The sequence below is a fragment of the Manacus candei genome, unplaced genomic scaffold (assembly GCF_025592945.1).
Source record: "Manacus candei isolate 608988 ecotype Guabito, Panama unplaced genomic scaffold, ASM2559294v1 h1tg000112l, whole genome shotgun sequence".
Classification (NCBI taxonomy): domain Eukaryota; kingdom Metazoa; phylum Chordata; class Aves; order Passeriformes; family Pipridae; genus Manacus; species Manacus candei.
The window spans coordinates 651,772-677,376 of NW_026138160.1; the positions used below are offsets into that span (position 1 = coordinate 651,772).

The 25,605-nt window shown below is 56.0% G+C and overlaps 5 gene segments (V, D, J or C); all 5 read left to right on the top strand.

Annotated features, from left to right (window-relative positions):
* The first annotated feature begins 293 nt into the window (after positions 1-293).
* Positions 294-1,505, top strand: LOC127461676 (T cell receptor alpha variable 26-2-like). The segment is given in 2 exon segments: positions 294-605; positions 1,030-1,505. Coding segments are annotated over 2 exon segments (492 nt in total).
* Positions 1,506-7,196: 5,691 nt separating this feature from the next.
* On the top strand, positions 7,197-8,837 carry LOC127461681 (T cell receptor alpha variable 26-2-like). The segment is given in 2 exon segments: positions 7,197-7,538; positions 8,061-8,837. Coding segments are annotated over 2 exon segments (447 nt in total).
* A 1,768-nt stretch (positions 8,838-10,605) lies between these two features.
* On the top strand, positions 10,606-11,887 carry LOC127461674 (T cell receptor alpha variable 1-1-like). The segment is given in 2 exon segments: positions 10,606-10,664; positions 11,449-11,887. Coding segments are annotated over 2 exon segments (486 nt in total).
* Positions 11,888-20,870: 8,983 nt separating this feature from the next.
* Positions 20,871-21,839, top strand: LOC127461752 (T cell receptor alpha variable 26-2-like). The segment is given in 2 exon segments: positions 20,871-20,922; positions 21,442-21,839. Coding segments are annotated over 2 exon segments (450 nt in total).
* A 2,150-nt stretch (positions 21,840-23,989) lies between these two features.
* LOC127461753 (T cell receptor alpha variable 1-1-like) lies at positions 23,990-25,269 on the top strand. The segment is given in 2 exon segments: positions 23,990-24,048; positions 24,833-25,269. Coding segments are annotated over 2 exon segments (486 nt in total).
* Positions 25,270-25,605: the final 336 nt, after the last annotated feature.

Consider the following 25,605-nt stretch of genomic DNA (forward strand, 5'->3'; position numbering starts at 1 on the left):
GAAATGCAGGTTCTGTCTCCGGAGCCCTTCTCTTCCTGTCCGTCCACAGCTCTCGCTCCGCTGCTGCTGATTTCGGCCCAACAAGGCCGGTTTCAGTGCAGCTTGGATGCTGAGTTGACCTCAGTGTAAGCAACACTGGCAGTGGCTCAGCACGCCTGGCAGCCCCCCGTGCCTCCTCCCCAGCCGTGAGGCTGCTGCTCTCAGCAGCGCTGCAGAGGTGAGGAGGGGCAGGTTTGCCCGGTGGGCAGGGAGAGAGGCTCCTGAACGGCGCCGCCCGTGTGCTGCCAGTCCCGGAGTGGATGTGCTTCCGCTGGCGTGTCGGTGGTGTCTGGGCTGGCCCCCAGCTGTGTGCTGGGGCTGGCAATGCCAAAGGGATTTGTGCCGCTGCTTGTGCTGGTGCTGTGCGAGGAGGGGGCTGAGCCCGGGCCGGGGCGGAGCTGGCGGAGGAGGGCAGAGGAGGGAGAATGGGAGGGGATGGGAGGGGAGGCGGCCCGTCCGGAGCAGAGAGCCGGGGCTGGCGGGGGCAGCGAGGCGCGGGCGGCGGAGCGGCGGGATGCGGCGCTGGCGGGGCGCGGGGCTGGCGGCGCTGGCCGCGGTGCTGCTCGGTGCGCGGGGCTGGCGGCGGGGGACCCTGGGGGCCGGGGCTGGGTCTGGGGTGGCTACGCAGCTCCCTGGAAGCTGCCGTCCCCTCTGGCTTCTTCACGGACCTCTGTCCCTGAATTATATTCCCATCCATCCCTCCCTCTACACCATCCAACATTCCCTCAGAAAATTCACGCCTCTCTTCTTTGTCCAACTATCACTGCACCTTCCTTTCCTCTCTTTCTTTCTTTCTTTTGCCTATTATTCACACATTCATGTCTCCACTAGTGATTGACATTTCTATTACTACACATGTTGACGTCCTCTGGATACTCTTCTCCTCATCATCTCTGTATGTCCCTGACTGCTTCTGCAGGATTTCTTCTGAGAAACAACTCACAGGACAAAAAGAAATTCTGATATTTTTCTTCTTTGTCTCTCTGGCAGTGGCTGCGGGCAGAGCCCAGGTGCAGCAGGAGCCGTTGGCACAAACCCCCGAGGGCACGGAAATCACCATCAACTGCTCACACCCCAGTATACAGACCAGTGACTATATCCACTGGTACCGTCAGCTCCCGGGCCGCGGCCCCGAATTCCTCGTGAGCTTTCACAAAGGCTCCAAAGATCTGCCCGACGAGGCGGGACAGGTGTCGGTGTCGCCAGAGCGTCGCTGGAGCACCCTGTGGCTCTCCGGGCCCCGTGTTGGGGACGCGGCGGTGTATTACTGTGCCCTGGCAGACACGGCCAGAGGAGCCGGGGCTGCGGCCGGGCACGAACCGCCGCGGGCGGGGCCGGGCGGGGCCGGGGGCACAGCGCCGGCCGGGGACAGCAGGGGCCGCTCCTGCACCTCCAAGATTTCTTTCTCAAACCATGTCCCGCCTTCCTAGGCCCCCTTGTTTCAAAGGGCTGCTTTCCAAGGGGCTTTCCGAATCGGTGTCCTCAACAGGCCCAAGTCCAACCTCCAGAAGTCGAGGGTAGTGGTTTGGTTCATGCTCTTCCTTACTTCACCAATTGTGGAAAACTCTATAATTTTATCTTTGCCATGCTCCAGATGGCCTTTGATCACCACATCTCTCACCAACCATCCTCTGTTTGCAAACAGCAGGTCTAGGTGCTGTATAAACTGCCTGACAATCAAAAAAATTAAAATTCCATCAACGGCATTGGCCTTTATGCCAGAGCAGATGCAGGAAATCGGACATAAGACTGTAGTGGCTGCCAAGAGAAAGTTTCACCAGTCACAAGGGATGAGATGTACATGTTACAGCATTGTCTCCCCCAGACTGGCAGCCAACTCCTCAGCACAAACCCTCTGTGGGGAGCAAGGAAGCAGTGAAGAGCTCTGCACCCACCTGCAGCTCTGCTGGGAAGTGCAATCCCACAATCCTTGTCCTTGCTGATGTGCCCGTTCTCCTGTAGGTTCAGTGTCACAGGGATGTCACCTCCCGCAGTATGTCACTGTCTCTCTGTCCCCACCTCGCTGTGACAGCCCTCAGCTGCCCTCACCTGCTTTGCTGCAATTTCCAGCCTTGACTCATTCAGCAGCCAAAGGATGGTTCCCCTCAACAGAGGAACCATTGCAGGCTGTCCCAACCTCCCATTCCTCTGTCAGTGGAGAAGGCTCTCCTTGTGCCATCACCCACTTCCACTGCTGAGAAACTCCTTTCCACTTTGACAGCTTGGAGAGTGTCTGCAGGGGTGGGAAAGCCAACACGGAGGCCAGGCTTGAATTCAGCAGAAAGATGTGAGGAGTCAAAAGGGGGAAAGGACATCCCTGCATGTGGAGGAGAGCAGTGCAGGGAGCCCGGGGGCATCTGAGAGTCTGTCCTCCTTGGTGGAGGAGAAGTTCCTGCACGGTGCCTGTCTGCCTGTCCCTTAGAGGGAGAGGAGACAGATGGTCCCACCAGGCTGACCATGGTGGGACCTTGCTGCCAAGGGGAAGCAAAGCAAACAAAGGAAAGGGAAAGGCAAAGCCATTCACCTCTCCTGGTACCAACATGGAAAAATGTCCATCCTCACTCAGCCCAGTACCATGTTCTGAGTCCCCTGAGGTGTCTCCCTGGGGCTTTCCCAGGATCTTCTTCAGGGGAGGGACCTTCTGCACCAGTAGGGTCTGGAAAGAACAGAGAGGTCACAGCCCCTCCAGTTGATGGGCACTCCCTGAGAGCTGAGGATGCTGCCAACTGCAGGGGATGTGGAGCAGTGGGGAGCTGGAGGTTCGGTCAGGGAACACACACCCTTCTTCATTTCCCTATTATAATCAGGCTGTCACACAGAAGCTCTATCCTATATTCCTAAACCAATAGTCCCCTCAGCTACATCCCAACCGCCCTCAAGACTTTCTCCCCATTTCCCTCTGTCATGACAAGAAGAACAAAACCACAGGACAGGACACAGCCAGAATCAGCTGAGATTTCCCACAAGTGGAGATCTCACTGTGGAAAAGGAGGAGAATGGCTTCACACTCACCTGGTTCCCAAGCAGAAGGAGATAAGAAAAGTGGATGAGAGAGCAGGGGCTGGGGCTGCCTTTTCTACTTGCCCTTCACTGCCGCAGGACCAGGGGCAGCCTTTGCAGAGGTAACAGTTTCCCCACAAGCTCCTCTTGAATGCAAATCATCACAGCTGATGGTACAGGCTGTGCTTTGGTTTCCAAACTGCTGCCTTTTTTTTTGAGATTTCTTCCGTGGCCCACTGAAGGCTTCTTGTGATTTTTGGGATGAAATATTCCAGGATTTCCAGGGCATGGGACTCATAAATGTCAGGAGCACACTCAGCTCCAGGGCTGGATGGATCCAGAGCAGGCAAGTGATGTGTCAGTATGGATCACACTGGTGGGTTTGTTTGAAGTGCTGTTTTCAAGAAGAAGCTGCAGCAGTCCTCCGTGGACACCCAAGGACTCCTGGGCATGAGGATGGGCCATGTCATTCCCTTTCCCTCCCTCCTCAGCTCACCCCAACAGTCACTGGTTGTTGCCTCTCTACGTGTGTGCTTTGGGCGGCTGCTTTGACCCCGTCCTGCCTAACACTGCCCTCAGGAAAGTCTTCGGGCCTCTTCTGACTTCTCCCACACTGGTCAGACTCTGAGCACACAAACAGTGCCACGGGCTTGCCTGGAGCCTTGTCCTTCCCAGCCCTGAGTGTTTTCCCCAGGTGTCCTCAGCAGAGTCCATGGTTGGTTGTTTTCCTATGTGGGTTCCTGGTTTGTGTGCACTTGTGTGCAGCTGGGTTCTACATGAAATCCTGTGGGAGCACAAATTTGTGCATGAGTCCACACCAATGTGCCTGAGCCTCTTTCTGTGTGTGTCCTTGTGTGTTACTCAACAAGTGAAATGTGCTGGTTGCACTGGGAACACTCCACTGCTCTGCCCATGAGCAACACAGAGCAGCATTTTCCCAGATTCAGGAGGAACCTGAGTGCATGTGCTGGTTTTGGCCTGGGTAGAGGGAACTTTCTTGTTGGTGGTTGTTATGGGGCTGTTTTGTGGATTTGTGTTTAAGCCAGGGTTGATAATACAGAAATGTTTTTGTTAATGCTGAGCTTACACAGAGCAAAGGCTTTTTCTGCTTTTCCTGCTGCCACACTGGGAAGAAAGTTGGGGCTGCATGGGATGTTGGGAGGAGCCAGAGCCAGGATAGGTGACTGACACTGAGCAAAGGGATATGCCAGACCTTAGAACATCATGCTCGGTATTTAAAGTTTTGGGGAAGAAGGAGGGGGAAATTTGTCACGATGGTGTTTGCCTTCCCAAGCACACATCATGCATGATGGGACGCTGCTCTGCTGGAGGCGGCTGAACACCTGCCTGCCCATGGGAAGCAGGGAATTAATTGCTTGCAACATTTGTTTTGCTTCCCTTCATGGCTTGTGTTTTCCCTATTGAACTGTCTTTCTCTGACCCTGTGAGTTTTCTTGCTTTTCCCCATCCAATTGTCTCCTGGATCCTGCTGAAGGGGGAGTGAGTGAGCAGCTGTGTGGGCCTTGGTTGCTGGCTGGGGTGAAACCAGGACAGTGCAGTTGAACAGTGATGTACCAGCCTGCAACAGACCTGCTCAGGAAAGAGGCACTGACATGCAGCCCCTGCCCCCTGTGCCCTTCTTTACCTACTGCTCTACAGATCATGCTCTGCTGCTGCCAACTGCAGGGCACAACAAGGACGGTTTCACCAAAATTTGCATCTTCCCCTCGATTCAGGATCAAATGCTGGCAGTGCCTCAGCAGGGCTGGCAGCCCCTCCACCCTCACCACACCCACACACTGCTCCAGGCCAGCACACACCTGCTCTCCCCAGTGCTGGAGACCTCAAAAGGATAACGTTGGTTTCATGGACAGGCAGAACGACTGAGGGTTCCTGCCCACCTCATGTATCCACCTGCGTGGATCTGCTTCCAGTGCAGTGCTGGGGGTGCCGGGTGGGACACAGCTCCCTCTCCTGTCCAAGCCCCTGCCCAATGTACCTGTGCAGCCCATCGACCAGGTGCCGAGTGAGGCAGCCACAGAGACGTTGTCCCAAACGGGGACTGAAGGAAAGGGACACGGCCCTGAGGTTGCTGCGCTGTGAGAGGAAGAACAGCCCCTGTGTCTTGCAGAGGGAAAGCCAGAGTTCTGGTGACTGTTTTGGACTTCAGCCCACAAGGACCCACCCTGTAGTGGGTTTCTGTGGCTGGGTTTTGGTAGCTTCTCTTAGAAGCTGCTAGAAGCTTCCCCTGTCCTGTGGAGCCAATGCCAGCTGGCTCCAGGATGGACTTCCTCCCACTGGCCGAGGTTAAGCCTACCAGGAGCAATAGTAACGCCTTTGGGATAACATATTTAGCAATAGAAGTTTGTTGTGCAGAAGGAATTCCAGTCAGGGAAGAGCAGAGTGAGAACATGGGAACAACAAGGCAGACACCAAGGGCATTGCAGAAGGAGGGACAAGTGCTCCAGGTGCTGGAGCTGTGGCCCCTGCAGCCTGTGGTGCAGACCATGGTGGAGCAGCTGTGCCCCTGCAGCCCATGGGGGACCATCGGGGTGCAGAAACTCCCCTGCAGCCCATGGAAGAGCCCATGCTGGAGCAGGTGGATGGAGGAAGGAGGCTGTGACCCCGTGGGAGGCCCAAGATGGAGCAGGGTCCTTCTGGAGACCTGCAGCCTTGGAGAGGGAAGCCCACACTGGAGCAGGTTTTCCCAGGTAGGACTTGTGGCCCCTGTGGGGGACCCACGCTGCTACAGCTCATCCGTGAAGGACTGACCCCGTGGAGGAGTGACCCACGGGACAGCAGGTTGGGAAGAGCTGCTGCCCGAGGGGTGGACTCACACCGGAGAGGTCCATCAAGGACTGTCTCCCCAGGGAGGGACCCCACGGGAGCAGGGGAAGGACTCCAACTCCTCTCCCTGAGCAGCGGCAGAAACAACAACTGACCGTAACCCCCATTCCCCGTCCCCCTGCAGCACTTGGGGGGAGGAGGGAGAACATGGAAGGAGGGGTGGGAGGAAGGTGTTTTTAAGACTATTTTATTTCTCACTCTTTGGCTCTTATGCTGTTAGTAATAAATTTAATTACTATCCCCACTTTGAGTCTGTCCTGCCCGTGAAGGTAATCGGTAAGTGAACTCTCCCAGCTCTTATCTCAACTCAGGAATCCTTAGCTGCTTTTTTTCTCTCCTCTGTCCAGTTGCACAGGGAGAGTGAGAGACTGGCTTTAGTGGGTACCTGGCATCCAGCCAAGGTCAACGCACTACACCCCCACATTGGAATCTCAGTGTGAGAGCCCAGGAACTGTACTGGGAGTGAAGGGTCAGTGCATTCCAGACCACATGCTTCTCTCCCACAGGGATGAAGGAAACAAGCCCAATTTCAACCAGGGACTGTGCAGAGTGGGTAAGGCTCACGAGCCCATCTCCCTGCCTGGATGTCTGTCAGACTGGGCATGTCCAGCCTGGAGACAGAGCAGCTGAGGGCTTCCTCTCTTCCCTCTAGCAAGCTTCATGAGATCATTGCCAGGGAGCTCTGCAGGGAGAGCTCAGCCACGCCAAATTCCTGCTCCATGGAGATGCACCTGGGCTGAGGCACTCGTGGAAGTGAGAACAAAGCTCATTGATTTCTCCCCAGGTCACAGCTCTGTGGAGGTGGGAGGGTAGCACAGGTGTGCACCTGGAGGTTCACCAGACCCTTGACACCCTCCACCTGTACAGCCTCCACAGGTTGGGAGCTGCCTGTCTAGGAAGCAGATCCATCGAACAGGATGTGATGTTTTAGGTGACATGCAGCAGAATATGAGAGAGCAGGGCCCATCTTCCTGGGCCTTTATCCTCTTCCTGGGTACACAATTGCTTCCAAATCCATGTCTCTCATGTCTCAGGTGACCACATTGCCTTGTCATCCCTGACCTTCCATCTGTGCTCCATGAATGCAGACTGCATCTCATGACTCCAAAGCAGGTGGGAGGTGCCATGCCATGTCCGGGCTTTCTCTGGCTGTACCCGGGGTGCTGAGCCCGGAGGGATGTTCTGCCTCTCGTGCCCCTCGACCATTCTTACAAGCACGTGCCCTGGCGGACAATTCAGGAGTCCCCACGTGCCAGCAAAGGAGGGATGTGAGGGAAGAGACGATGGCGGTGGAAGGAGCTCATGGCCTGTCAATGTTGATCGCCCCGATAGCAACCCGCTCCTCTGCCACCCAGCCCGGCCCCGCCGCCTCCGCAGTGCAGAGCCCCGACCGCCGCCGCGCTGCCGCCGCTCTCGCCTGCCCTCGGCATCCAGCCCGCCCCCGGCGAGAGCCCGAGCGGCGCCGGCGCAGGGCTGAGCCCCGGGGCGGAGCTGGCGGAGGAGGGCAGGGGAGGGAGAGGAGGCGGAGAGGAGGCGGCCCGTCCGGAGCAGAGAGCCGGGGCTGGCGGGGGCAGCGAGGCGCGGGCGGCGGAGCGGCGGGATGCGGCGCTGGCGGGGCGCGGGGCTGGCGGCGCTGGCCGCGGTGCTGCTCGGTGCGCGGGGCTGGCGGCGGGGGACCTGGGGGTCGGGGCTGGGGCTGGGGCGGCCATGCAGGTCCCTCGAGGCTGCCGTCCCCTCTGGCTACTTCACGGACCTGTCTCCTCGAATCATCGTGCAGTCCATCCCTCTCTCTGTCCCATCCCATATTGCCTCAGAAATCTCATCACTCCATAGTTTGTCTGACTCTCCCTGTTCTCTTCTTTTCATTGTGATTTCCGTATTACTCATGCAGTCAGTCCTTCCCACTTGCTACTTTCTTTCCGTCTTTTCTTTCTTTCTCCCATGTTTTTGCTTCAGTGACCTCATCCTTCCACGTTTCATTCACACATTCCTCTCTTCACCAACGATCGATGGACACTGCCCTCACCACATGTGTTGACATCCTCGGGAAACACTGCTCGTCATCATCTCTGTGTGTTCCTGACTGTTTCTGCGGGGTTTGTTCTGAGAAACAGCGGGGAGGGCTGAGCAGAAAGCACGTTTTGACGGTTTTTCTCTGTTTTCCTTCCCAGCAGCGGCTGTGGGGAGAGCCCAGGTTCTGCAGGACCCGTCGACAGAGACCATCGAGGGCACCGGTACCTCCATCAACTGCTCCCTCCCCAAACTTCAGGGTACCGCTTCTGTTCACTGGTACCGTCAGTTCCCAGACCAGGCGGTGCATCACATTGTAACGGGTTTCACTGGAGATAAAGCAGTGCTGGAGCCTGTGGGACAGCTGTCGGTGTCGCCAGAGCGTCGCTGGAGCACCCCGTGGCTCTCCGGGCCCCGTGTTGGGGACGCGGCGGTGTATTACTGTGCCCTGGCAGACACGGCCAGAGGAGCCGGGGCTGCGGCCGGGCACGAACCGCCGCGGGCGGGGCCGGGGGCACAGCGCCGGCCGGGGACAGCAGGGCTTTGTCACATGCTGTAAATCCCACCTGAGCTCAGACTCACTGACACCGTCGTCTTTTGGAGCTTTTCATTGTTCCTACAGCGGAGCAAAGTAACGTCCCGATGAAAACAGGGCGTTTCACTCCTACCTAAAGCACAGGCTTGTGCCAGAATGTCTGGGTGCCAAGTGACATACACAGCACAGCACAAATCTGGGCATACTCCAGTCAGCTGCAATGTGTGTCCCTGACTTCTCCTGAGAAATCGTCTCCTGGATACTCTGATCCACTCCGGGCAGGCACCGAGATTCTCAGATTCGTGACGATCTTTTGTTTGGGTAGGGGGAGACTTCTGACCTTGCCCGCAGTGTAGAAGGGGGACAGTCAGGGTCTGCAGAGCTTCCAGTGTCACTCATGAGGCATCTGAGCACTACATCTCAGAGGTGTGCTGAAGGTGTGAAGGTAGACATGATGATGGAGCCAAGTACAGACAGGCCAGACCGAGTGTTAGGGGTGATGAGAGAGGAGACAAAAGCAGCAAGAAAGGAGAGACTTCCAGCCATGTGGCCCTGCGGTCAGGAAGGATGGTTGGAGGTTTATTCTCTCAGTACGAATGCAGACTTCGCACCTTCCTGCCAATGTGTTATCTCTGCTTTGACGCCTAAGAAGGCAGAACCATGGCAGGACCCATAGGAGGGTAAGCTTGATGCTGCTTTTCCACTGGGCAGAAAGACTGTGAAAGCCTCAGGACGCTCCACTTCCCTAGAAGTCTCCTTTTACGCCATGAGGAGATGCAGAATTTTCATGCGAATGTTCTTATTAGAACCATTATCATTACTTCTATCATTATTCAAATCATCGTAGACGTTTTGTAGAGGAAAAAGCCAATTTAGAGGTAACCAAAAGGAAGAGCATGTTTTCTGTGGTGTACCGGGTGCCTGGGATCGCTGTGGAGTTGATCTAGAGAAGGGGGTGTGTAAGAGATCGTTCCGCCTCTAACTCGCGTCTTTATTTTTACATTGACCCGTGCAATAAACAATTGGTAATTGGCCGCTCTGCCCAGGTGCGAGAGGTGTTAATGGGGCAATTAAACGCCTCACTGCCTGAGGCTGACTACACCCGGTTCTCTCACTGGTGGTGGTAACTCTTTTTGCACTTTCCTCTTGTTGCTTTTCCGTTCCCTTATCTCTATCTCTTCTCCCCTTCCCCCCGGCCCCGGTTTTCGCCTATTACTTATAGTTACAAATAAAGCAAATTGTCTGTTTGAGACCTAACGTGTGGAGTTTTGTGCCTCAATCTCGCCTTCGAAGTAATCCTGTAAAAGAACCACGTTGCAGCCCCTGACCGGACTGTAACAGGGTGGGAGTAAGGGCGTCCATCTGCCAAGCCCGCAGCCCTTCACCTGCCCTTTCAGATGGGTGGGGCAGGGCTGTCCCAGCCCCACCCCTCGCAGGCAGCTCTCTGGTGGGTGCCCCGTGTGCTCCTTGCCTGTGCGCGGGGATCACCTCCTGAGCCCTCCTCCTGTTCCCTGCTCATCCCTCAGCCCTTTCCCTAGGGAATATGCTGTCCTTGCCACCGCTGCGGCTGGGACATCCAGCAGCCCTGCTGGAGCCACGTTCCTCTCTCACACTGTGCATTTTCCCAGCAGAGCAAGGCACAGCCAGAGAGCCTGGGCTGCTGCCCAGCAGGGCCCATCTCCCGTTCCTGGGCAGCTGGGAGAGAGGCGTTTGTCCTGGGCAGATGAAGAAGGACAGGGGAGAAGCCACAGAGGCAGAGGAGACACGTGCTCCCCGAGGGAACTGTAACCAGCCCAGAGAGCTGAGGACAGCACGGCAAGATGTGAAACCTGAGCGGGGAAGAAGCCCCGGAGCTCCCAAAAGCCCAGCAGTGGGTGTGCAGCAGAGCAGGCGATTGCAGCTGGGGAGGGGGGGACTGCCCTGCGAGCTGACCGGGAACAGCCCCTGCCCGTGAGGGAGGCCCCAGAGCCAGGCAATGCTCAGAATGCCATGGGCTGAGGGAGCCACAGGGGCTGCTGCTGGGGGAGGGAGAAACCCAAAGAGAGCATTCCAGGCACTGAAAGATAATATCTCTGCCCTCCTTCTTCCTTTGCTCCCCCAAGGGTGTTGTTTGTGGCAGCTCTGCTGTCTCGGGGCTGGGAGGTGGTTTCTGACTCTCTCAGCAAACAGCAGGTTGGTCTCAGCATGAACCTCGGCTGTCTTGTCCTCACTGTCTGCCTGGGCCACTTCCTGGGTTAGTCCTGGCTTTTCATCAGTCAGCTTTCTTCTCTTCCCAGGAAATCCTCAACAGCTTTATCAGGCCCCTGTGGGAAAAAAAAACATTGAATTGAATAGAGGGAAAATGCTGTCAATAGTCTCCTCATATTTGCCGGTTTGCTGTGTTTGCTCCAGAATCCTTTATCATTTTAAAGGGAAAGGGAGGAAAGAGAAGGGAAACCTCATAACCCGTCTCTGTCTCTTCTCTCTCCTTCAAACCATCACCCTCTGCCTCTTTCTTTGGATTCCCCTGCTATCCCCACAGGAGATCTCCTCTTTGCAGTCCCACATCCCTCCTTTTTTGATGCATATTGGCAGATCCTGTCAAATCTGCCCCAGGCACTTTAAAGCTCTCATTTCTCTGACATCAACGGGGTGTCCCATTTTGCCTCCTGGCTGCCACAAGCTTCCAGTTTTCTCCACTTGGCAACACAGCCAGGGCTCCCTCTTTCCAAGCTCAGCATTCTGTGTCCTCAGGGAGTGAGGAGCTGGTTCCAGCACACAAAGTTCAGGCGTGACAGGCTGTTCCCTGCTCCTCTGAGCAGGAGGAGCAAGAACATGGACACAGCACAGCTCTCCTCAGATTCGTGCTGTGATAAGAGCTCTGAACCACTTTCCAAAATCACTCTCACCTGACTGTCTGCAGGTCTCAGGACTTCCCTACAGGGCAGGCAGCTTTCTCCACCAGGGTTTAGCATCCACTTTGCTTTATCTTGCCACAGTATTTCCCTGTGCAGCTGCTGACCTTCACTTTCTTCCAGGCACCATGGGGCAGATCGTTGTCACCCAGGAAGATGGAGAAGTCCTGGTGAAGCAGAAAGGCCTCTTCCAGACCACCTGTACATACCAGACCAGTAACTTTAATGGATTGTCGTGGTACCAGCAGAGGAAAGGACAAGCCCCACAGCTGCTCTCGTCTCAGGCAGGGGCCGGCCCGAGGCAGAGCGGCCGTATCAGCACGGAGCTGAACACCACGGGGAAATACAGTGTCCTGCAGGTGGAGGAAGTGGAGGTCTCTGACAGTGCCTTGTACCTCTGTGCTGTGCGAGACACCCTGGTGCAGGGAGCTCCCTGGGCTGTGCAACAAGCCAGGGGAGGGAGGGGATGTGTCTGTGCAAGGCTGAGCTTGGGGAAAGGGACCCTCCGCTGTCCCCTGGCAGTGCTGCTTCCCCTGTACACCCAGAGATCTGCAGGCTGAGCCCCTCTTCCAGGAGAGGAGAGTGTCAGTGGTCAAGGGGAAAGAGAAAGAGGGGAAACAGTTTCTGTGTTGCTCATTCTCACTTATGGGTTCTGTGGTTCTTCTTCCCAACATCTCCAGGGAGTTGTTGGGCAATTCAGGAGGCTGAGACCACTTCTGCAACGATTCCTTGTGCTGCTCTTGGCTTTCTGTTTTTCCCTGCTGCCCGTGGCTTCTCCAGGGTTTCCACTGGGCTTGTCCCTTATAATGCCTGCTCTGGGTTGTGTCCCTCAGAGTTCCGAGTTCAAAGTAGGGTGAAAAACATAAATAAGACGTTATCTGCAACGCTCCTTCCTTGAATTGCATGACTCCAACAATTTCTGAAAGTGCTCAGAAGTGTCCATTGAAAACGTCCAGTTGCTGTGTGGCAGAAGAGAAGTGGAGGAGAGAGCAGGAAGTTGGGCTGCCTTTTATACCTGCCCTTCACTGCCACACAACCAGGGGCAGCCTCTGCAGAGGTAACAATTTCCCCAGAAGCTCATCTTGCATGCCAACCACCACACCGAGTGCTATGGGCTGTGCTCTCATGCCCTGCACTGCTGCCTTTACATTCCCATATTTGTGCCATGCCCATTCCCCAGTGAGGGCTTAGCCCTGGGATGAAAGGCCCCAGGATTTTGCAGCAGGAATGCAGCAGTGCAGGCACATGACTCATCTCCAGTGATGGATGGATGCAGAGCAGGAGAGTGATGCATCAGCCTGGGTGACTCAGGTGGAGACACTTGAGGTGTCATCCTCAGGAAGAAGTTCTGCCACCCCCAACTGGACACTCATAGGTTGTTGTGCATGGGATGATGTCCCCTTTCCTTGTCTTTCTCTCTCTCCTCTGCTCACCTCGATGCTCACTTGTGGTTGCCTCCCCATGAGTGTGCATTGGGCTGATGGTTTTGATTCTGTCCTGCCTAACGCTGCCCTCAGGAAAGTGCTCTGCACTATTTTGTCTCATCTCCACTTTGTGCAGCCTCTGAGTAAACACAGACTGCCCTGTGCTTGCTCGGCACCTTGTCCTTCCTCTCGATCCTCCAGCTCTGCTGCTTTTGACCTCAGGTGTCCTCAGCAGAGTCCACGGCTGGCTGTGTGTTCCTGCCTTGTGTGCTCTTGGAGTAGCCGGGTTTGCACGGACACATGTGGGGGCACAAATCTGTGTGTGATTCCACACTGGTGTGCACGAGCCTGTGGGTGTGAGTGTGTGTGTGTCTTTGTGGGTATGTGTCCGTTTTTGTGTGTCCGTGTGTGTCCGTCCATGTGTGTCCCTCATGGGAAGTTCATTTGCTGCCTATTCCAGGGATACCGTCCTCTGTTCTGGCCCTGAACTCCCCAGAGCAGCAGGTTACCAGGGTCAGAAGGCGCGTAGGTGCAGCTGAGTGCTGACGGCACCTGCCCCCTACAGCTGTGTCCAGGGAAGAGGCAGAGAAATGCAGGTTCTGTCTCCGGAGCCCTTCTCTTCCTGTCCGTCCACAGCTCTCGCTCCGCTGCTGCTGATTTCGGCCCAACAAGGCCGGTTTCAGTGCAGCTTGGATGCTGAGTTGACCTCAGTGTAAGCAACACTGGCAGTGGCTCAGCACGCCTGGCAGCCCCCCGTGCCCCCTCCCCAGCCGTGAGGCTGCTGCTCTCAGCAGCGCTGCAGAGGTGAGGAGGGGCAGGTTTGCCCGGTGGGCAGGGAGAGAGGCTCCTGAACGGCGCCGCCCGTGTGCTGCCAGTCCCGGAGTGGATGTGCTTCCGCTGGCGTGTCGGTGGTGTCTGGGCTGGCCCCCAGCTGTGTGCTGGGGCTGGCAATGCCAAAGGGGTTTGTGCCGCTGCTTGTGCTGGTGCTGTGCGAGGAGGGGGCTGAGCCCGGGCCGGGGCGGAGCTGGCGGAGGAGGGCAGAGGAGGGAGAATGGGAGGGGATGGGAGGGGAGGCGGCCCGTCCGGAGCAGAGAGCCGGGGCTGGCGGGGGCAGCGAGGCGCGGGCGGCGGAGCGGCGGGATGCGGCGCTGGCGGGGCGCGGGGCTGGCGGCGCTGGCCGCGGTGCTGCTCGGTGCGCGGGGCTGGCGGCGGGGGACCCTGGGGGCCGGGGGCTTTGTGGGACTGGGTCTCGGCACAGGACTATTCTCTGACACTCCTGCAGCTCCTCGGTTCTAATTTACCTTCTTTCCCCGCCTTTGCCGTCATACTTTTTCCCTCCAGGAAATCATTGCCTCTCAGCTCTCCTGTCTTTTTTACTCTGTTTCTTAATTCATCCATCCATCCTTCCCTCCATCAGTTCCTCCCAACCAGTCTGTTTTCCTCCCTCCTTTCTCGTCTTTTTAACTCAGATTTCCCTTCAAAACATCCATTATATTATTGTCCACAACCAACTACCCTCAGAGGAACAGTCTGGCCAAAATTTATTCTCAGCACATATCCCCGTCAACACTGTCATCCTCTGCCCCTGCACGGCATTTTCCGCTGTAGAAAATTCATTCTTCTGTTCTCCCTGGCAGTGGCTGCAGGAAGAGCCCGGGTGCAGCAGGAGCCGTTAGCACAAACCCCCGAGGGCACGGAAATCACCATCAACTGCTCACACCCAAAAATAGAGAGGACCGAATTGATCTACTGGTATCGTCAGCTCCCGGGACGAGGCCCTGAACTCTTTGTGAGCATTCACAAAGGCTCCAAAGAGCTGCCGGACAAGGCGGGACAGGTGTCGGTGTCGCCAGAGCGTCGCTGGAGCACCCTGTGGCTCTCCGGGCCCCGTGTTGGGGACGCGGCGGTGTATTACTGTGCCCTGGCAGACACGGCCAGAGGAGCCGGGGCTGCGGCCGGGCACGAACCGCCGCGGGCGGGGCCGGGCGGGGCCGGGGGCACAGCGCCGGCCGGGGACAGCAGGGGCCGCTCCTGCACCTCCAAGATTTCTTTCTCAAACCATGTCCCGCCTTCCTAGGCCCCCTTGTTTCAAAGGGCTGCTTTCCAAGGGGCTTTCCGAATCGGTGTCCTCAACAGGCCCAAGTCCAACCTCCAGAAGTCGAGGGTAGTGGTTTGGTTCATGCTCTTCCTTACTTCACCAATTGTGGAAAACTCTATAATTTTATCTTTGCCATGCTCCAGATGGCCTTTGATCACCACATCTCTCACCAACCATCCTCTGTTTGCAAACAGCAGGTCTAGGTGCTGTATAAACTGCCTGACAATCAAAAAAATTAAAATTCCATCAACGGCATTGGCCTTTATGCCAGAGCAGATGCAGGAAATCGGACATAAGACTGTAGTGGCTGCCAAGAGAAAGTTTCACCAGTCACAAGGGATGAGATGTACATGTTACAGCATTGTCTCCCCCAGACTGGCAGCCAACTCCTCAGCACAAACCCTCTGTGGGGAGCAAGGAAGCAGTGAAGAGCTCTGCACCCACCTGCAGCTCTGCTGGGAAGTGCAATCCCACAATCCTTGTCCTTGCTGATGTGCCCGTTCTCCTGTAGGTTCAGTGTCACAGGGATGTCACCTCCCGCAGTATGTCACTGTCTCTCTGTCCCCACCTCGCTGTGACAGCCCTCAGCTGCCCTCACCTGCTTTGCTGCAATTTCCAGCCTTGACTCATTCAGCAGCCAAAGGATGGTTCCCCTCAACAGAGGAACCATTGCAGGCTGTCCCATCCTCCCATTCCTCTGTCAGTGGAGAAGGCTCTCCTTGTGCCATCACCCACTTCCACTGCTGAGAAACTCCTTTCCACTTTGACAGCTTGGAGAGTGTCTGCAGGGGTGGGAAAGCCAACACGGAGGCCAGGCTTGAATTCAGCAGAAAGATGTGAGGAGTCAAAAGGGGGAAAGGACATCCCTGCATGTGGAGGAGAGCAGTGCAGGGAGCCCGGGGGCATCTGAGAGTCTGTCCTCCTTGGTGGAGGAGAAGTTCCTGCACGGTGCCTGTCTGCCTGTCCCTTAGAGGGAGAGGAGACAGATGGTCCCACCAGGCTGACCATGGTGGGACCTTGCTGCCAAGGGGAAGCAAAGCAAACAAAGGAAAGGGAAAGGCAAAGCCATTCACCTCTCCTGGTACCAACATGGAAAAATGTCCATCCTCACTCAGCCCAGTACCATGTTCTGAGTCCCCTGAGGTGTCTCCCTGGGGCTTTCCCAGGATCTTCTTCAGGGGAGGGACCTTCTGCACCAGTAGGGTCTGGAAAGAACAGAGAGGTCACAGCCCCTCCAGTTGATGGGCACTCCCTGAGAGCTGAGGATGCTGCCAACTGCAGGGGATGTGGAGCAGTGGGGAGCTGGAGGTTCGGTCAGGGAACACACACCCTTCTTCATTTCCCTATTATAATCAGGCTGTCACACAGAAGCTCTATCCTATATTCCTAAACCAATAGTCCCCTCAGCTACATCCCAACCGCCCTCAAGACTTTCTCCCCATTTCCCTCTGTCATGACAAGAAGAACAAAACCACAGGACAGGACACAGCCAGAATCAGCTGAGATTTCCCACAAGTGGAGATCTCACTGTGGAAAAGGAGGAGAATGGCTTCACACTCACCTGGTTCCCAAGCAGAAGGAGATAAGAAAAGTGGATGAGAGAGCAGGGGCTGGGGCTGCCTTTTCTACCTGCCCTTCACTGCCGCAGGACCAGGGGCAGCCTTTGCAGAGGTAACAGTTTCCCCACAAGCTCCTCTTGAATGCAAATCATCACAGCTGATGGTACAGGCTGTGCTTTGGTTTCCAAACTGCTGCCTTTTTTTTTGAGATTTCTTCCGTGGCCCACTGAAGGCTTCTTGTGATTTTTGGGATGAAATATTCCAGGATTTCCAGGGCATGGGACTCATAAATGTCAGGAGCACACTCAGCTCCAGGGCTGGATGGATCCAGAGCAGGCAAGTGATGTGTCAGTATGGATCACACTGGTGGGTTTGTTTGAAGTGCTGTTTTCAAGAAGAAGCTGCAGCAGTCCTCCGTGGACACCCAAGGACTCCTGGGCATGAGGATGGGCCATGTCATTCCCTTTCCCTCCCTCCTCAGCTCACCCCAACAGTCACTGGTTGTTGCCTCTCTACGTGTGTGCTTTGGGCGGCTGCTTTGACCCCGTCCTGCCTAACACTGCCCTCAGGAAAGTCTTCGGGCCTCTTCTGACTTCTCCCACACTGGTCAGACTCTGAGCACACAAACAGTGCCACGGGCTTGCCTGGAGCCTTGTCCTTCCCAGCCCTGAGTGTTTTCCCCAGGTGTCCTCAGCAGAGTCCATGGTTGGTTGTTTTCCTATGTGGGTTCCTGGTTTGTGTGCACTTGTGTGCAGCTGGGTTCTACATGAAATCCTGTGGGAGCACAAATTTGTGCATGAGTCCACACCAATGTGCCTGAGCCTCTTTCTGTGTGTGTCCTTGTGTGTTACTCAACAAGTGAAATGTGCTGGTTGCACTGGGAACACTCCACTGCTCTGCCCATGAGCAACACAGAGCAGCATTTTCCCAGATTCAGGAGGAACCTGAGTGCATGTGCTGGTTTTGGCCTGGGTAGAGGGAACTTTCTTGTTGGTGGTTGTTATGGGGCTGTTTTGTGGATTTGTGTTTAAGCCAGGGTTGATAATACAGAAATGTTTTTGTTAATGCTGAGCTTACACAGAGCAAAGGCTTTTTCTGCTTTTCCTGCTGCCACACTGGGAAGAAAGTTGGGGCTGCATGGGATGTTGGGAGGAGCCAGAGCCAGGATAGGTGACTGACACTGAGCAAAGGGATATGCCAGACCTTAGAACATCATGCTCGGTATTTAAAGTTTTGGGGAAGAAGGAGGGGGAAATTTGTCACGATGGTGTTTGCCTTCCCAAGCACACATCATGCATGATGGGACGCTGCTCTGCTGGAGGCGGCTGAACACCTGCCTGCCCATGGGAAGCAGGGAATTAATTGCTTGCAACATTTGTTTTGCTTCCCTTCATGGCTTGTGTTTTCCCTATTGAACTGTCTTTCTCTGACCCTGTGAGTTTTCTTGCTTTTCCCCATCCAATTGTCTCCTGGATCCTGCTGAAGGGGGAGTGAGTGAGCAGCTGTGTGGGCCTTGGTTGCTGGCTGGGGTGAAACCAGGACAGTGCAGTTGAACAGTGATGTACCAGCCTGCAACAGACCTGCTCAGGAAAGAGGCACTGACATGCAGCCCCTGCCCCCTGTGCCCTTCTTTACCTACTGCTCTACAGATCATGCTCTGCTGCTGCCAACTGCAGGGCACAACAAGGACGGTTTCACCAAAATTTGCATCTTCCCCTCGATTCAGGATCAAATGCTGGCAGTGCCTCAGCAGGGCTGGCAGCCCCTCCACCCTCACCACACCCACACACTGCTCCAGGCCAGCACACACCTGCTCTCCCCAGTGCTGGAGACCTCAAAAGGATAACGTTGGTTTCATGGACAGGCAGAACGACTGAGGGTTCCTGCCCACCTCATGTATCCACCTGCGTGGATCTGCTTCCAGTGCAGTGCTGGGGGTGCCGGGTGGGACACAGCTCCCTCTCCTGTCCAAGCCCCTGCCCAATGTACCTGTGCAGCCCATCGACCAGGTGCCGAGTGAGGCAGCCACAGAGACGTTGTCCCAAACGGGGACTGAAGGAAAGGGACACGGCCCTGAGGTTGCTGCGCTGTGAGAGGAAGAACAGCCCCTGTGTCTTGCAGAGGGAAAGCCAGAGTTCTGGTGACTGTTTTGGACTTCAGCCCACAAGGACGTTTATCCCCCTCTAGTGGGTTTCTGTGGCTGGGTTTTGGTAGCAGAGGGGGGCTACAAGGGTGGCTTCTCTTAGAAGCTGCTAGAAGCTTCCCCTGTCCTGTGGAGCCAATGCCAGCTGGCTCCAGGATGGACTTCCTCCCACTGGCCGAGGTTAAGCCTACCAGGAGCAATAGTAACGCCTTTGGGATAACATATTTAGCAATAGAAGTTTGTTGTGCAGAAGGAATTCCAGTCAGGGAAGAGCAGAGTGAGAACATGGGAACAACAAGGCAGACACCAAGGGCATTGCAGAAGGAGGGACAAGTGCTCCAGGTGCTGGAGCTGTGGCCCCTGCAGCCTGTGGTGCAGACCATGGTGGAGCAGCTGTGCCCCTGCAGCCCATGGGGGACCATCGGGGTGCAGAAACTCCCCTGCAGCCCATGGAAGAGCCCATGCTGGAGCAGGTGGATGGAGGAAGGAGGCTGTGACCCCGTGGGAGGCCCAAGATGGAGCAGGGTCCTTCTGGAGACCTGCAGCCTTGGAGAGGGAAGCCCACACTGGAGCAGGTTTTCCCAGGTAGGACTTGTGGCCCCTGTGGGGGACCCACGCTGCTACAGCTCATCCGTGAAGGACTGACCCCGTGGAGGAGTGACCCACGGGACAGCAGGTTGGGAAGAGCTGCTGCCCGAGGGGTGGACTCACACCGGAGAGGTCCATCAAGGACTGTCTCCCGAGGGAGGGACCCCACGGGAGCAGGGGAAGGACTCCAACTCCTCTCCCTGAGCAGCGGCAGAAACAACAACTGACCGTAACCCCCATTCCCCGTCCCCCTGCAGCACTTGGGGGGAGGAGGGAGAACATGGAAGGAGGGGTGGGAGGAAGGTGTTTTTAAGACTATTTTATTTCTCACTCTTTGGCTCTTATGCTGTTAGTAATAAATTTAATTACTATCCCCACTTTGAGTCTGTCCTGCCCGTGAAGGTAATCGGTAAGTGAACTCTCCCAGCTCTTATCTCAACTCAGGAATCCTTAGCTGCTTTTTTTCTCTCCTCTGTCCAGTTGCAGAGGGAGAGTGAGAGACTGGCTTTAGTGGGTACCTGGCATCCAGCCAAGGTCAACGCACTACACCCCCACATTGGAATCTCAGTGTGAGAGCCCAGGAACTGTACTGGGAGTGAAGGGTCAGTGCATTCCAGACCACATGCTTCTCTCCCACAGGGATGAAGGAAACAAGCCCAATTTCAACCAGGGACTGTGCAGAGTGGGTAAGGCTCACGAGCCCATCTCCCTGCCTGGATGTCTGTCAGACTGGGCATGTCCAGCCTGGAGACAGAGCAGCTGAGGGCTTCCTCTCTTCCCTCTAGCAAGCTTCATGAGATCATTGCCAGGGAGCTCTGCAGGGAGAGCTCAGCCACGCCAAATTCCTGCTCCATGGAGATGCACCTGGGCTGAGGCACTCGTGGAAGTGAGAACAAAGCTCATTGATTTCTCCCCAGGTCACAGCTCTGTGGAGGTGGGAGGGTAGCACAGGTGTGCACCTGGAGGTTCACCAGACCCTTGACACCCTCCACCTGTACAGCCTCCACAGGTTGGGAGCTGCCTGTCTAGGAAGCAGATCCATCGAACAGGATGTGATGTTTTAGGTGACATGCAGCAGAATATGAGAGAGCAGGGCCCATCTTCCTGGGCCTTTATCCTCTTCCTGGGTACACAATTGCTTCCAAATCCATGTCTCTCATGTCTCAGGTGACCACATTGCCTTGTCATCCCTGACCTTCCATCTGTGCTCCATGAATGCAGACTGCATCTCATGACTCCAAAGCAGGTGGGAGGTGCCATGCCATGTCCGGGCTTTCTCTGGCTGTACCCGGGGTGCTGAGCCCGGAGGGATGTTCTGCCTCTCGTGCCCCTCGACCATTCTTACAAGCACGTGCCCTGGAGGACAATTCAGGAGTCCCCACGTGCCAGCAAAGGAGGGATGTGAGGGAAGAGACGATGGCGGTGGAAGGAGCTCATGGCCTGTCAATGTTGATCGCCCCGATAGCAACCCGCTCCTCTGCCACCCAGCCCGGCCCCGCCGCCTCCGCAGTGCAGAGCCCCGACCGCCGCCGCGCTGCCGCCGCTCTCGCCTGCCCTCGGCATCCAGCCCGCCCCCGGCGAGAGCCCGAGCGGCGCCGGCGCAGGGCTGAGCCCCGGGGCGGAGCTGGCGGAGGAGGGCAGGGGAGGGAGAGGAGGCGGAGAGGAGGCGGCCCGTCCGGAGCAGAGAGCCGGGGCTGGCGGGGGCAGCGAGGCGCGGGCGGCGGAGCGGCGGGATGCGGCGCTGGCGGGGCGCGGGGCTGGCGGCGCTGGCCGCGGTGCTGCTCGGTGCGCGGGGCTGGCGGCGGGGGACCTGGGGGTCGGGGCTGGGGCTGGGGCGGCCATGCAGGTCCCTCGAGGCTGCCGTCCCCTCTGGCTACTTCACGGACCTGTCTCCTCGAATCATCGTGCAGTCCATCCCTCTCTCTGTCCCATCCCATATTGCCTCAGAAATCTCATCACTCCATAGTTTGTCTGACTCTCCCTGTTCTCTTCTTTTCATTGTGATTTCCGTATTACTCATGCAGTCAGTCCTTCCCACTTGCTACTTTCTTTCCGTCTTTTCTTTCTTTCTCCCATGTTTTTGCTTCAGTGACCTCATCCTTCCACGTTTCATTCACACATTCCTCTCTTCACCAACGATCGATGGACACTGCCCTCACCACATGTGTTGACATCCTCGGGAAACACTGCTCGTCATCATCTCTGTGTGTTCCTGACTGTTTCTGCGGGGTTTGTTCTGAGAAACAGCGGGGAGGGCTGAGCAGAAAGCACGTTTTGACGGTTTTTCTCTGTTTTCCTTCCCAGCAGCGGCTGTGGGGAGAGCCCAGGTTCTGCAGGACCCGTCGACAGAGACCATCGAGGGCACCGGTACCTCCATCAACTGCTCCCTCCCCAAACTTCAGGGTACCGCTTCTGTTCACTGGTACCGTCAGTTCCCAGACCAGGCGGTGCATCACATTGTAACGGGTTTCACTGGAGATAAAGCAGTGCTGGAGCCTGTGGGACAGCTGTCGGTGTCGCCAGAGCGTCGCTGGAGCACCCTGTGGCTCTCCGGGCCCCGTGTTGGGGACGCGGCGGTGTATTACTGTGCCCTGGCAGACACGGCCAGAGGAGCCGGGGCTGCGGCCGGGCACGAACCGCCGCGGGCGGGGCCGGGGGCACAGCGCCGGCCGGGGACAGCAGGGCTTTGTCACATGCTGTAAATCCCACCTGAGCTCAGACTCACTGACACCGTCGTCTTTTGGAGCTTTTCATTGTTCCTACAGCGGAGCAAAGTAACGTCCCGATGAAAACAGGGCGTTTCACTCCTACCTAAAGCACAGGCTTGTGCCAGAATGTCTGGGTGCCAAGTGACATACACAGCACAGCACAAATCTGGGCATACTCCAGTCAGCTGCAATGTGTGTCCCTGACTTCTCCTGAGAAATCGTCTCCTGGATACTCTGATCCACTCCGGGCAGGCACCGAGATTCTCAGATTCGTGACGATCTTTTGTTTGGGTAGGGGGAGACTTCTGACCTTGCCCGCAGTGTAGAAGGGGGACAGTCAGGGTCTGCAGAGCTTCCAGTGTCACTCATGAGGCATCTGAGCACTACATCTCAGAGGTGTGCTGAAGGTGTGAAGGTAGACATGATGATGGAGCCAAGTACAGACAGGCCAGACCGAGTGTTAGGGGTGATGAGAGAGGAGACAAAAGCAGCAAGAAAGGAGAGACTTCCAGCCATGTGGCCCTGCGGTCAGGAAGGATGGTTGGAGGTTTATTCTCTCAGTACGAATGCAGACTTCGCACCTTCCTGCCAATGTGTTATCTCTGCTTTGACGCCTAAGAAGGCAGAACCATGGCAGGACCCATAGGAGGGTAAGCTTGATGCTGCTTTTCCACTGGGCAGAAAGACTGTGAAAGCCTCAGGACGCTCCACTTCCCTAGAAGTCTCCTTTTACGCCATGAGGAGATGCAGAATTTTCATGCGAATGTTCTTATTAGAACCATTATCATTACTTCTATCATTATTCAAATCATCGTAGACGTTTTGTAGAGGAAAAAGCCAATTTAGAGGTAACCAAAAGGAAGAGCATGTTTTCTGTGGTGTACCGGGTGCCTGGGATCGCTGTGGAGTTGATCTAGAGAAGGGGGTGTGTAAGAGATCGTTCCGCCTCTAACTCGCGTCTTTATTTTTACATTGACCCGTGCAATAAACAATTGGTAATTGGCCGCTCTGCCCAGGTGCGAGAGGTGTTAATGGGGCAATTAAACGCCTCACTGCCTGAGGCTGACTACACCCGGTTCTCTCACTGGTGGTGGTAACTCTTTTTGCACTTTCCTCTTGTTGCTTTTCCGTTCCCTTATCTCTATCTCTTCTCCCCTTCCCCCCGGCCCCGGTTTTCGCCTATTACTTATAGTTACAAATAAAGCAAATTGTCTGTTTGAGACCTAACGTGTGGAGTTTTGTGCCTCAATCTCGCCTTCGAAGTAATCCTGTAAAAGAACCACGTTGCAGCCCCTGACCGGACTGTAACAGGGTGGGAGTAAGGGCATCCGTCTGCCAAGCCCGCAGCCCTTCACCTGCCCTTTCAGATGGGTGGGGCAGGGCTGTCCCAGCCCCACCCCTCGCAGGCAGCTCTCTGGTGGGTGCCCCGTGTGCTCCTTGCCTGTGCGCGGGGATCACCTCCTGAGCCCTCCTCCTGTTCCCTGCTCATCCCTCAGCCCTTTCCCTAGGGAATATGCTGTCCTTGCCACCGCTGCGGCTGGGACATCCAGCAGCCCTGCTGGAGCCACGTTCCTCTCTCACACTGTGCATTTTCCCAGCAGAGCAAGGCACAGCCAGAGAGCCTGGGCTGCTGCCCAGCAGGGCCCATCTCCCGTTCCTGGGCAGCTGGGAGAGAGGCGTTTGTCCTGGGCAGATGAAGAAGGACAGGGGAGAAGCCACAGAGGCAGAGGAGACACGTGCTCCCCGAGGGAACTGTAACCAGCCCAGAGAGCTGAGGACAGCACGGCAAGATGTGAAACCTGAGCGGGGAAGAAGCCCCGGAGCTCCCAAAAGCCCAGCAGTGGGTGTGCAGCAGAGCAGGCGATTGCAGCTGGGGAGGGGGGGACTGCCCTGCGAGCTGACCGGGAACAGCCCCTGCCCGTGAGGGAGGCCCCAGAGCCAGGCAATGCTCAGAATGCCATGGGCTGAGGGAGCCACAGGGGCTGCTGCTGGGGGAGGGAGAAACCCAAAGAGAGCATTCCAGGCACTGAAAGATAATATCTCTGCCCTCCTTCTTCCTTTGCTCCCCCAAGGGTGTTGTTTGTGGCAGCTCTGCTGTCTCGGGGCTGGGAGGTGGTTTCTGACTCTCTCAGCAAACAGCAGGTTGGTCTCAGCATGAACCTCGGCTGTCTTGTCCTCACTGTCTGCCTGGGCCACTTCCTGGGTTAGTCCTGGCTTTTCATCAGTCAGCTTTCTTCTCTTCCCAGGAAATCCTCAACAGCTTTATCAGGCCCCTGTGGGAAAAAAAAACATTGAATTGAATAGAGGGAAAATGCTGTCAATAGTCTCCTCATATTTGCCGGTTTGCTGTGTTTGCTCCAGAATCCTTTATCATTTTAAAGGGAAAGGGAGGAAAGAGAAGGGAAACCTCATAACCCGTCTCTGTCTCTTCTCTCTCCTTCAAACCATCACCCTCTGCCTCTTTCTTTGGATTCCCCTGCTATCCCCACAGGAGATCTCCTCTTTGCAGTCCCACATCCCTCCTTTTTTGATGCATATTGGCAGATCCTGTCAAATCTGCCCCAGGCACTTTAAAGCTCTCATTTCTCTGACATCAACGGGGTGTCCCATTTTGCCTCCTGGCTGCCACAAGCTTCCAGTTTTCTCCACTTGGCAACACAGCCAGGGCTCCCTCTTTCCAAGCTCAGCATTCTGTGTCCTCAGGGAGTGAGGAGCTGGTTCCAGCACACAAAGTTCAGGCGTGACAGGCTGTTCCCTGCTCCTCTGAGCAGGAGGAGCAAGAACATGGACACAGCACAGCTCTCCTCAGATTCGTGCTGTGATAAGAGCTCTGAACCACTTTCCAAAATCACTCTCACCTGACTGTCTGCAGGTCTCAGGACTTCCCTACAGGGCAGGCAGCTTTCTCCACCAGGGTTTAGCATCCACTTTGCTTTATCTTGCCACAGTATTTCCCTGTGCAGCTGCTGACCTTCACTTTCTTCCAGGCACCATGGGGCAGATCGTTGTCACCCAGGAAGATGGAGAAGTCCTGGTGAAGCAGAAAGGCCTCTTCCAGACCACCTGTACATACCAGACCAGTAACTTTAATGGATTGTCGTGGTACCAGCAGAGGAAAGGACAAGCCCCACAGCTGCTCTCGTCTCAGGCAGGGGCCGGCCCGAGGCAGAGCGGCCGTATCAGCACGGAGCTGAACACCACGGGGAAATACAGTGTCCTGCAGGTGGAGGAAGTGGAGGTCTCTGACAGTGCCTTGTACCTCTGTGCTGTGCGAGACACCCTGGTGCAGGGAGCTCCCTGGGCTGTGCAACAAGCCAGGGGAGGGAGGGGATGTGTCTGTGCAAGGCTGAGCTTGGGGAAAGGGACCCTCCGCTGTCCCCTGGCAGTGCTGCTTCCCCTGTACACCCAGAGATCTGCAGGCTGAGCCCCTCTTCCAGGAGAGGAGAGTGTCAGTGGTCAAGGGGAAAGAGAAAGAGGGGAAACAGTTTCTGTGTTGCTCATTCTCACTTATGGGTTCTGTGGTTCTTCTTCCCAACATCTCCAGGGAGTTGTTGGGCAATTCAGGAGGCTGAGACCACTTCTGCAACGATTCCTTGTGCTGCTCTTGGCTTTCTGTTTTTCCCTGCTGCCCGTGGCTTCTCCAGGGTTTCCACTGGGCTTGTCCCTTATAATGCCTGCTCTGGGTTGTGTCCCTCAGAGTTCCGAGTTCAAAGTAGGGTGAAAAACATAAATAAGACGTTATCTGCAACGCTCCTTCCTT